Below are 12566 nucleotides of genomic sequence, written 5' to 3'. Positions count from 1 at the left end.
GAGGGTGTTTTTTGTTCGCACAGGTTTCTTTCTTTCCATTTGGTGAAGGCTTTGTTTGTAAAGTACTTAGGGGCGTCAGGAAATACCATGGGAACAGCATCATCCTTCAGTTGGGGCCAATCGCGTGAAATTTCCACCACCTTTACGGCAATCACATGCTGAAAAGCCCTCTCGATAAACTTCTCCTTGAAGCGGCACTCACAAGCTACACAATCTGAAGTGAGCTCCTTGTCAGCCCTCTTGATATTTCGAGCTACAGTTCTCGTCATGCTGCTGCAGTCGGTGCTTGAAAAAGAGAAGCCTTCAGTGAGCAGGACCTGTATCCGCTTTTGTAACCTGGTACAAAGCAGGTTCGTGCTTTTGACGCCATAACGAGCTCTTCCCGTATACTACATCACCCTATGATCACACACACAAAATTCCAGCACCACAGAAAGGCGTGAACCCCACACACAGAGCAAAACACACAAGCCACGTGGGCATGAAAGCAAGCGAAAGCAAGCGAATGCAGCAGCTATCACCAGCGCCTGGCCTGGCTGCGCATCATGCCATGGCACACCAGCTGCACTAAGGTGTAAGGTGCGAGCATTGAGGGCGCGGTAATCTCTACATGGTCTGCAGTCGCCCAGATGTTTCTCTGGCACCATGTGAAGTGGCAATGACCAGTTGCTAGAGAAAGGATGCACGATGCTGAGCTCAAGCATGTGTTGAAACTCACAGCGAGCGATGGCGAGGCATTCTCCAGACAGGCAGCGAGGGCGTGCAAACACCGGAGGTCCAGAGGTTGCGATGGGGTGGGTGATCAAGTGCTCCACCGGTGACTTTCTGGTGTGTGGCTTCGTAAGGTTAGGAAAATCAGCTAGAACTTTTGAATATGGCGAAGCGGGTAAGAGAGCTCGAAGCCCCGTCGGAGCAGCGGTGGAGAGTATACTATTGACAGAGAGGTGTGTACTAAGATCTATGAGCTGATGAGCTCGCATGTCGACTGCGAGGCTGAAGAAACTGAGGAAGTCAGCGCCGAAAACAGTGTGCAAGATGTCAGCGATAATGAAAATCCAACGAAATGTGCAACGCAATGCAAGGTTAAGCATAAGGGACTATTGGCCGTACGTGGGAATGGGGGAGTTTATTGCTTGGAGCGGGAAGGTCTGTTCGTTGCAACGGCAATCAGCCCAAGAGGCTGCTATAGCGCTGACTTGTGCTCCCGTGTCAACCAAGAAACGAATGCCAGTGATCTTGTCCGAGACGCAAAAGAGGTGGCATGTCCGTCTGCCATCAGAGGCTGGTCACAGTGTTTCCCGATCAGGAGCACGGGTGGGTGCACTTACGGGCAGAGTTGCTGAAGGTATGGTGGTGCCTGCAGACAGCCGAGGGCAAGGTGCCTGGCCACATGTCAGATGGTTGGAGCTCCGGGGAGCAGGAAGGTGCCGGGGAGAGGCGGCGTGACTTTAACCTTGGCGGAGAATGGCATGGCAAGGGTGCGAGGACTTTGAGCCACCTTCTTAATCGACCTTCTATGCTTGCAATCTGGGATGTTGCAGTAGTAGCTGGAGGCAGAGTGGTCACGGCGCTGAGGTTAGGGTGTCGTGAGTAGTCTGCAACACGGTCAGTGAGTTTGGTGAGCTTGTTCAATGAGACATCATCCGCAGCCGCGAGGAGAAGGATCATGTTAACAACTCACACAGAAGAGTGTCCAGCAGGCACATGTGACGGAGGAGCTGCGAAGGCCGGCTGTCACCAAGCTCTGTAGCGGTGAGGAGCTGCTGGAGTCTGCTGTGCTCGGGCGCTGACTTGCGGTCAACGATAGTCGCCTTCAACGTCTCAAAGGGTTGAGCCGTGCCCGGCAACGCAATGACGTCCGGTAATTCCTCGGCAACGTCAGGCGGCAAGAAGGACACGCGGTGGAGGAACTTGGTCTCCTGGCTGGTGATGCGCCGCAGCTGGAAATGCACCTGAACCTGCAGGAGCCAGGTGTGGGGGGTCTCCTGGCTGGTGATGCGCCGCAGCTGGAAATGCACCTGAACCTGCAGGAGCCAGGTGTGGGGGCTATTGGGGAAAATGGCAGCAGGTTGACTGGTTGGAATGCAGCCACCGAAGCACGATGAGGCAAAGCGTCCTGGAGCATGTCGCTGCTGTGACGGACGAACGGACGGATGGACGGATGGATGGGAGGGTGGGTGATGGTGCATGAATGGATGATGGACAGACAGACGGACGGACAGGCGGGCGAGTGGATGGACGGGTGGATGGATGGTTCACAAAGAAAACGACGCATAATACGGGGACAAAAGAGAAACAAACACAACAGGACCAGCGCTAACACAACAGCGGTCGAGTTGAGATAAAATTCCAACAACGAAATGAAACTGTCAATGCTCACTCCTGCTGAATTTTGAAAATGAACTTCGCCGGTGGACTGGATGGTTTCCCTGACAGCCCTTAAAAGTCCTTGGTGGGGAATGGAATAAAACAGCTCTTCAGTGTCGATGGAAAACCCTGTGTGCCCCCCCTAGTGCCCCCCCCCTTGGGGGGGCACAAGGAAAGGGTCATCGCCCACCAGAGATCCCAGGTGGGTTTGAAAGCAGCGACTGATAGGAGGTTGCCACGTCCCCCTTTCCGAAACGATGGCACGCAGTAGACAACCAGGCTTGCGGGTCTTCACGATGAAGAAAACTTCGAGAGACCTTCCTTTTTCTTCCTGGGACAACTTTTTTTAAGCCCTCTAGGTGCATGTCTTCGAGGATATGAAGAGCTTGGATTTTTTGCTTCTGCACTTAAATATCAATCACTCAATCAATCAATTAATCAATTTTATTTCATTAAAGACCCCTTTTTAGGGGCATTACATAAGGAGCGGGTACAACGTTTTTATGAATTGCGGGCAAAGCCTTGTCACGAAATAATCCGGATGGCATAACTGCAAAGCCACTCTCTTCATCAGCCTGCAGCACAATGAGGTCGTTGTCTTTCAGAATACTTGCAATCTTCTGAAAATGCGGCTTTTTAGGAAGACTGCGATCAACACTCGTCATCAAGAAGACAACACCGTCCCTTACGATACTGTCCTTTGCTTGTGCCGTGGCATGGCTAACCACTCTTCTAACCATGGCGAGAAGTTCTTGACACTCAGCAGAAGGTGCGAGGCTGAACTTTGGTCCTTTTTCTAAAATCCGCTTGACCTCTTTAGACAGATCTGTGCCTCCTAGCACGATCACCCGTTGAGGGCTTTCAACAGAAGGCCCCTTTGAATGACGAATCAGGCTTGACAGCGCCCGTTGCCAGAGAAATTTGGTAGAATTTGCTGCCATCCGCTTCAACTACTGAAAGCACCTGTTTTCTTTCACGGGTTCTTTTCTCAGTACAACAAGGAGACGAAGCCAGTCTTGAAACATTCGGACTTGCCGCCAATACTCGGACTTGAGTATTTAGCAGACACGCCTGACATAGCTCTAAGATGGCTCCAAAACACCAAATAGAGACTGAACTTTCAAGGGCACCAGTTTCCTTTTTGAGCAGTACGAAACGACTTGAGACAGGCATGTTGTAGCCACAGCGATGAGATTGACACATACAATGGCAGGTTCGGTGGGAGAGCTTCGGAAAATGGATGGATAAGGCTGAACCCCTTAAATTGGGTGGTGGCCCAAGCCTCCTAGCCATGACTAATGAAATTTCACTCTTGTCTTGATTTTAGCCACCAATCAGATAACCTTCACTTGGTTACTTCTGCCCACTTAAAATCTATTTTTTCCTCACTCTCCTTAAACTCCAATGCTTTGAATAAATCAGGATGGAGCCAAGGTCCCACATACTCATGCATGCAGAAGACGCCGGCAGTCGAGGTTGCAGCAGTTTGAAGTGCGTTCGGCCATTTGGAATCAAGTCTGTCATGGTGCTGCGGCGTCAGCTCATGGTGTTTTCCCCCTTTTGCAGGCAGATGCATATATGTCGGGGAGCACTCGAATGTGCTTTGCTTCTCCTAGGTACATTCTTGTCAGACCCATTTCAAGACTGTGGTACCACCTACAACTAATGTGATTATCCCATAACCATTTACTCTCGACTACGGGAGAGGCAGTAATTTTTTTTCAGCTTTGCTAGTGAAGTTGCACTTTCATGCTAAAAAAAACTGGAGGACGCTTAAGCTTCGTTTTTAAGAGAAGAATGCGACAGCGTGTTGCAGCGTTGCCAAGCAGTCCACGGAACGCCAATAGCCCGTTCGGCGAGACGCCCTTCCCGTTGAACAAATCACTCGGAGTCTCTAGGAGTCCTCTCAAAACAGCCCATCCACCGCCCAAAGAAATCACAAGCCCTGAATTGACCGTTGTGCATCTCTATTGTGATTGTGAGCTTAGAGAAAAGGAAAGGCGCAGTAACCGTCTCGCATATCGGTGGACACCTAAACCACGTCCTGAGAGAGGGCAGGAAGTTTGTAGTGAAAGAGAAAAGACAGAAAGAGAGGCCGTAATGGAGGACTGAGTCACCACTGGCGTCACATTCGTTGACCATGACAGCACAGAGACCTCTGCACTACAGGCGCTCGGGCGGTACGGGTTCCATCACATCGCAATGGTTTACACCCGCGCGAAACATAAGCACACAGGTCCGGTCCCCGTGCTGCCCGCAGGGGCGAAACTGTTGTGTTATCACTGGGCTCCGTGTTTGGACCAGTTGACGTTTTCAAAGGTTTCGTCTGCTGGTCCTCCAAATTAAATCCACAACCCCTGTGCGATGTCAGTGCACGTTAAAAAACCCCAGGTCACCGAGATTTCCGAAGCCCTCCACTATGGCGTTCCTCATAGCCTAAGTTGATTCGGAACGTAGAACTCTATAAAACCAAGCTCGAACCGAACGTGGTCATGGCACCGCTACTTTACCTCAGCACAAGCTATTTGCATTTATTTTCATCTCGAGAACATAGATGGCGCTGCTTTGCCACAGCTCATGGCAGTCAATTGAAATGCTTTATAGAGTAGAACGCGAATGTTATCGGGTCCCGTTTTAAAATTCACATACTCATAATTACTCATGTATGTATCAGTACACATACACTTCATGAAGTCAGAGACCACAACACATTCACTAGGTCCATTTTTTATTCAATTAGAACCAACGAGCCAGCCTTCGTAGCGTGTTCTATGCATGCATGCCATGCAATCTGAAAGACCTTGGTTCTATTTCCCATATCTCCTTAAGATTTTTTTATTTGGAGATTCTCGTGCTGCAATGCCGACAACACCAAGACCGGCTTTTCTGCTACAAGAGTTTCTTAACGTTATCGCGTTGAAAGGTCAGCAACAAGGGAGTAGTCGTACCAAAGGCTGTACGGCTCCGCTGGCTCGCTGCTATGCACAGTAGATTGCCGCCGTCACCGCGGGCTAGCAGCGAAGTTAGAAAAACTAAACTATGCGGCCGGACTCTCTCTTAGCCTATCTATGGCAACCAGCCTACCGTCAACAGGCCTGCCTTTGCGCGCACATCAGAGGGGTGCGGGAGACAATGTAATGTGCAATTCAGGCCTGTGGACGAATATCTGAACGATCGCTTGTCCAGCACGTCATATCTCGACACGAGGCCCCTTCGGGGGCCTGTCCGAATTATTCGACGTGAGCCCCGCGGTGACCGAATAAACGAGCTTCCGACACCATAGACTTGCACTGGTGTTTGGTGGGATTCAGACGGCAGTCCAAATTATCCAAATTAACAGGGGCCAAATTAATAATGTATTTCAATCATACATAAGTTACTGTCACCTTTTTTGGGGCACAGCATCTAAAACAAACATAAACAACATTACTCGCTCTCCAAAAGAAGGTAGTTAAGACTTATGCCTGGTGCATGTTGTACTGTTCATACAGGAAGTTTATCTCCACAATACAGGATTCTTCGTGTGCATGCAACACTTGAGTATCGCTTACTGCATTACTTTAGACTTTCTGAACGTTCTCACGGGGCCTAATAAAAAACACTTCTTCACCAGAAGCAAACAAGAATGGGACGTTCCTCGGAACAGGGTTTCAGAAACTCGCTAAGAAAGAGCAGTAAGAATCTCTGCGGAAAAGACAACAAAGTGGGCAGGAGATCACCAAAGAAGGCTCTGACATGGTTAGACTGTGCCTCAGTTGCCTCCAGTAGGTGAAAAGAAGCACACACGAGACACGCCTCAGACACTGTCCAAATAGAACCAATGTACAGCACAAGGCCAATGAAGCCCAGTACCATGATGCAGCAAGGCTGCAACGGAAGCCCGGAAAGTAGTTGGCAGCAGATAGCTGGGGGTACCTGCCCGGTCATAGTGGAAGTGAGTCCTCTGGAGGCCCTCCTTGACGCTTTTGGCGGTGATGCACTGGCAATCTCCCTCTCGGTGTGCCTCCACAGCCGCCTGAAGAGAGTTGAGGGCGGTACGAGCGTCCCCATCACACATGGCAGCCAGGAAGTCCAGGGCCTCTTCCTCCATGAGCAGCTGCTGCCTGCGTCATGTGCCCATCAGCTGCTGCTTCTGCTGCTGCTATGTGACCCAAGCTGCCTCACATCCCTTTTGGGACAGACCATCAGCATTAACACTGCTCCAAACGCTAGCTTATGTGGTTTAACGTCCCGACTCCAGATAATTTCCACTACCTGGGGTCCTTTAATGTCTACTGACATCACACAGTACACAGGCCTCCAGCCTCCATCGAAATGAGACCGCCACATCCAGAATCGAACCCGAGTTGTTCAGATCAGCAGCCAAGCACCATAGCCCAACTGAGTTCTTTCACAGGCAGCATACGAGAGAAGGTGGCACACAACGGCAAGATCCGACGACACCGCAGTGTTTCTAGCCTGGCCAGTTGGTCCATTGCTTTCATTAAGAGCAAATTGTACAAACATAAAGGCAAACATAGGAGATAAGGATGATAGAACAACGTCAAACTTTCTACTGATTTTACTGCCTTTAGATCACAACTTATATAGGCACAGATAAAGGAGCCAGACCATGCGGAGGTGCAACAGAACATGGCGAAACATAGGTGCAATATGCCACGGCGGTCATTCATCAAAGTCCGCAAAAGTGTGGAAGTGTCTACACAGGCCAAACGGCACCCCCACTCGGAACAGCGGCGGTGCCGGGGAGTGTCAGTAGTTTCTCTCTGGCTCTGACGCATTTGACTACTGCCGGCCGCGTTTCACTAGTTTTTAATGTAGTGCTTCGTCATTCATCATTTGTGCTCCACGTCCGGCAAGCGACCGGCACTCGTTCACGGCTACATTCAAGATGGGTGCCATTTTTTACGACAAAGGAACGAACAGCCGCGTGCTGGGCCGCAAGTTCCGACATTCACAATGGGTGATACAGGTGTAGTAGCTGCAGCGAGAAAAATTTTCAGCTGTTCCATGCGATGTCGTGATGTGGCTGTTTGCGAAGTGCGGGATTTCGCTGGACGACAACGTTAGAACGACGTGCAGTGGGACCGCAGCAGCGATCACGATGGCAGAGCTGGTGAGGACGATGGCGCAAGTGTGGACGACTAGCCCAGTGACTAATACATTTTCGTTTTGGAATGTGCCCACGGGCACGCCCGCGCGTTGCAGCCAATATCGGCTGGCGACAAACGGTGGCCGCTGGATAATGCTATCGCGTTGAACTATTCAAAGCCAAGCTTAAAGAACCTCAGAAGTTTTGTTCATTTTTCAGAAATGTGATTTGGGGGGGGGGGAATCGACTTACATTTGAGTCGACTTACAATTGTGTAAATACGGTAGCGCCAGTGAGTGCCGAGGTATCGAACTCGAGCATGTCATGACATGCGTGAGTGAGCTGCCTGGGGCGCATCACAGTGCCAGCACCAGATGTCCACCAGAATCAGGCAAGCTGCAAGGGCAGGGTGCTGTCCCAGCATGCTTTCTTGATTAATAGTCAATGCTTTAAACATGAAATGGTTTTAGCTCCTATTGTCAGCTTGCATTGTGAGTGCCCTTGTTGCCAGAATGAAGAGAGAACACGGAGTTGAACCTAAACAAACATGGGCTAAACTTTCAGCCCCCTCCGTCACCTATGTGCTGTGCCGGAACAGCATAGGCGTCAACAACAGTGTCTTCCTAGTGCCGAGCAGCACATTGAAGGTAACGCTCTCTCCTACACCCTAAGAGGCGTGCACACACGCCTCGTGATGTGTAAGCCAAGCAAGAGCGCCGCACATGCTGCGCAATCTACGTGCCCGTAAGTGACTCTTCTCATTCAGAGGCGCGGGCACTGAGCCACCTTATCTAATGCGAAGCCATGGCACCATCCTTCAGCGCAGCTCGGAACCTGCTGTGAACGATGAGGGCCGCGGAAGGTCCAGGACATTGCAACCTGCTGCCCAAGCAATGCTCTGGGCGGATGGCTGTGTTTGGCTGAGACGAGACCTTCCCTTGCAATGATGTTCAGCCCCTAGAATGTGCTCAACATATTTCATGCTTACATGGTATGTTTTCAGATTGGTAAATGATAAGTAGCCAATCAGAAATGTGGTGACATGTGACATGGGATCTATTCACTTCTAAAGCCTCGCTGCCTATAATAACCTGTGTCTTCCAAGGCTGCTGAAGATTACGCTCCAGCATACTGATTTTCAGACCCTACATTCTGTCCTGCCTGTCTAAATCGTTGATCATGCTTTGCAATTCACCTCCTGAGTGACTCAGCAAGGCAATGTCATCAGCGAATGGCAGATTATTTAGGTATTCTCCATTAATTCTTATCGCTAACTGTTCCCAATCCAGGCCTCGGAACACTTCCTGTTAACAGGTAATCGTGTTTCCCCTGCCCGACACTCTCATTTAGCAGAATTTTGCTGCTGAATTTACGCAGGACTATGGTAGCTGTACAGCCACTATTTATATCTTCCAGTATTTTCACATATGGCTCTTTTACACCCTGGTTCCATAATACCTGCATGTGGAACCAAGGCATAAAAGGGCCACGTTAAATGCCATGAATTGATGTCATTACCACTGTAATTTTTTTTGCCTTTGCAACCAGTGCTGAACAGGAAGCAGAAGCCCAATAACGAGTTAGACATTAGGGGTTAAAGGACTATAGACACCTAACTTCATTGCGTGCTTTCTTCTGTCAAACGATGCGTTAGACATTACAATACATGGATTACTGGGCAGTATTTGCCTACAACCGCTAAATGATTTATAATCGAATTTCTTCGTTAGCTGTTTCGGTTTCATCGACTGACCGACGACTGTGATGTCAAGTTGATGTTTTCGTCACGTGATCCACTAGAAAAACAGTAATATAATTGTTGATATGTAGTATATAGTTTAAACTCACTACGACAATTAATCTAGCCTCTGTTAAGATCTGAATGACAAAAAATGACTAGTCAGCGATTTTAATAGTTTTTATAGTGGATCACAAGACCAATACATCAACTTGACGTCACAGTCGTCGTTCGGGCGATGAAACCGAAACCAGAACAGCGTCAAGAAAAAACTCAATTATAAATATTGTAGTGGTCGTACACAAATACCACTGGGAGCTCCATGTATACGAATGTCTAACGCATCGTTTGACAGAAGAAACACACAAGCAAAAATTTGATGTCTATAGACCTTTAAGCAGAGAAATTCTGGATATCATTGCAGAACAGATATTCAGCTTTAACTGAGAAAGATGACCTTAATCTTCAAGCAATCAATAATAATCTCATATCTATCATTACGGAATGCAAAAAGCTGGTAGGACAGTTCGACAGGATACCGGCAAGCTATCTCACGAGACAAAAAATCTGATTAAGAAATGTCAAAGCATGAAAGCATCAAACCCCAGAAACAAAACAGAACTAGCAGAGCTATCAAAGTTGATAAATAAGTGCAAGGTAGCCGACATAAAGAAGTATAATACGGAGAGAATCGAACATGCTCTAAAGAAATGGAGGTAGCCTAAATGCGGTGGAGGAAACTAGGTATAGGCAAAAAACCAGATGTATTCGTTAAAAGACAAAGAGGGCAATGTCATTACCAATACAGATAATAGAGTTAAAGTAGCTGGAGAGTTGTACACTCTACACAAATCTGTACAGTAGACAATGTAATCAGGACACAGCAATGGGACATCCCGCCATTAAGGAGAGAGAGGAAGTAAAGAAAGCCTTAGGAGCAATGCAAAGATGAAAAGCAGCTTGTGAGGATCAGGTAACAGCAGGTCTGTTGAAAAACAGAGGGGAGATTGTGGTAGAAAAACTAGCCACCCTGTATGCGCAATGCCTTATGACCTCGACCGTACCAAAAGCTTGGAAGAACACAAACGTTATCTTAATTCATAAGAAGAGAGACGCCAAGGACTTGAAAAATTGCACACCGATCAGCTTACTATCTGCTGCCTACAAGATATTAACTAAGACATAAATCAACCAAATGATCAAGCAGGCTTTTGTGAAGGGTACTCATAATAGATCATATTCACACTATCAAACAGGTAATAGAGAAATGCACACAGTATTATCAACTGCTATATATAACCTTTATAGATTACAAAAAGGCTTTTGACTAAGTAAAAGGCATTGCGGAATCAAAGTGTAGAACAGCCTTATGTAAAAATTCTGGAAGATATCCATAACAACTGCATAGCTACCACAGTCCTCCATGAATTCAGCAATAAAATTCCAATAAGGAAGGACGTCAGGCAGGGGGACACGATCTCGCCTGTGGTATTCACCACCTGTTTACAGGGGGTATTCCGCAGCCTGAATCGGGAACAGATGTCCAATGCTGTAAGGTGTATCTTTTAAAATTGTATGTTTGTATCCCTCCTGCAATTATGCCTTCACGGCGCTGCAGGAAATGTGAATAAATAAAAAATAAATAATTAAGAGTTAATACAGAATACCTATAGAGAAGAGGAGCGATCGAGGTTTGAATCCCGGCGGCGCACAATTCTCCACAGGGTTTGAGAAAAGAAAACTCCGCGTGCCGATGGAATTGCAAAGCAGGCCTGGGGTGTGGCCTGATCTCGGTGACCAGAACCGACAATGCACTCCCTCACCAGAACAGGGTTTGGCCACTCTGGTGTAGTACTTGGCCACAACCTTCTATGATCAAACCAATTAACCCTCGGCCCTCAGTCCTGAGCGGCTGCAGAGCAACTGACCACGGCGGCGGTCAGACCTGTGACGCAGCGGAGGGTGCTAAGAATCTGGCTCCGGACAGGCCGCCATTGGAATCTGTATCTGGCAACGCTTAACGCTAGAACTTTATCTAGTGAGGCTAGCCTAGCAGTGCTGTTCGAGGAACTAGTGGGAATTAAATGGGATGTGATAGGGCTTAGCGAAGTTAAGAAGACAGGTGAGGCGTATACAGCACTAAAGGATGGACACATATTGTGCTATCGCGGATTAGAGGATAGACGAGAACTAGGTGTGGGATTCCTCATTAAAAAGGATATAGCTGACAACGTAGAGGAGTTCTATAGTATTAACAAGAGGGTAGCAGCTATAGAAATAGGCTGAATAGGAGGTACAAGCTGAAAGTGGTGCAGGGCTACGCACCCACATCTAGCCATGATGACCAGACCGTTGAAATCTTCTATGAAGATGTGGAATCGGCAGTGAACAAAGTAGATAGATAGATAGATAGATAGATAAAGAGGAAGAGGGAAAGACAGGGATGTTAACCAGAAAGGGGTTCCGGTTGGCTACCCTGCACTGGGGAAGAGCAATTAGGGGGCTAAAAGGAGGAAGAGAGAAGGGGAAAAAGGCATAACACACACACGCACAACGCTGTCACAATTTGTCACTCAATCCAGTCGCTCTCAAGTAGGCAAAGAGTGCCTTGTATGCCTTGAGGGCAGTCGACTGCTGTGGCCACGGACCGAGGATCTTTTGCTCTGATGGGCGACTTCAATGCGAAGGCGGGCAAGAAACAGGCTGGCGACAAGACAGTAGGCGACTATGGGATAGGTTCTTGGAATAGCAGGGGCGAGTTATTAGTAGAGTTCGCAGAGAGAAATAATTTACAGATCACGAATACCTTCTTCATGAGGGCATCTAACCCTACAGACAGAATATAACTAGCAGAGCTATCGAAGCTAATAAATAAATGCAAGGTAGCCGACATAAGGAAGCTCAATATGGAGAGAATCGAGCATGCTCTAAAGAATGGAGGTAGCCTAAAAGGGGTGAAGAGGAAACTAGGCATAGGCATTCTTCTTGTACAGGCTTTGTTCCTGCCAACTGCCAGCCTATTTGTTGCACCTTCAGCCAAGCTGTTCACAACAGTGACACCAAGCCATACAGACGATGTAGCCGCATTCCTCTTTCCGACCTTGCTTACCCGGTGGTTGCATCAGGGTGGCCCTAGCATCACTAATTACACTATATTTAGTCTTGGCACTACCCAATTACATTATTTAGTGTATGTAAATGATGTTGATGTCACCACTAATTATACTACATTTAGTCCTGGCATTACACAATTACATTAATTAGTGTATGTAAATGATGTGGCAACATGACCTTGCTTACCCAGTGGTTGCAACAGGGTGGTCCTCGCATCACTAATTATGCTACATTTAGTCTTAGCACTACCCAATT

The 12566-nt window shown here is 48.0% G+C and overlaps 1 protein-coding gene across 4 annotated transcripts in view; it reads right to left on the bottom strand.

Annotated features, from left to right (window-relative positions):
• Nucleotides 1–12566, bottom strand: part of LOC144124413 (ATPase WRNIP1-like) — an 85113-nt gene that overhangs the window by 24397 nt on the left and 48150 nt on the right. For 2 of the 4 annotated variants that reach the window (XM_077657041.1, XM_077657044.1), the window contains one exon: nt 6283–6470. In XM_077657041.1, coding sequence (XP_077513167.1) covers nt 6283–6470 — 188 coding nt within the window. The remainder of the gene's footprint in view (nt 1–6282; nt 6471–12566) is intronic. The other 2 variants (XM_077657042.1, XM_077657043.1) reach the window with 1 other exon arrangement.

This window comes from Amblyomma americanum, chromosome 3, assembly GCF_052857255.1.
Source record: "Amblyomma americanum isolate KBUSLIRL-KWMA chromosome 3, ASM5285725v1, whole genome shotgun sequence".
NCBI lineage: Eukaryota > Metazoa > Arthropoda > Arachnida > Ixodida > Ixodidae > Amblyomma > Amblyomma americanum.
Note: the sequence above shows the minus strand (reverse complement) of the source record. Positions and strands in the feature narration are given on the sequence as shown.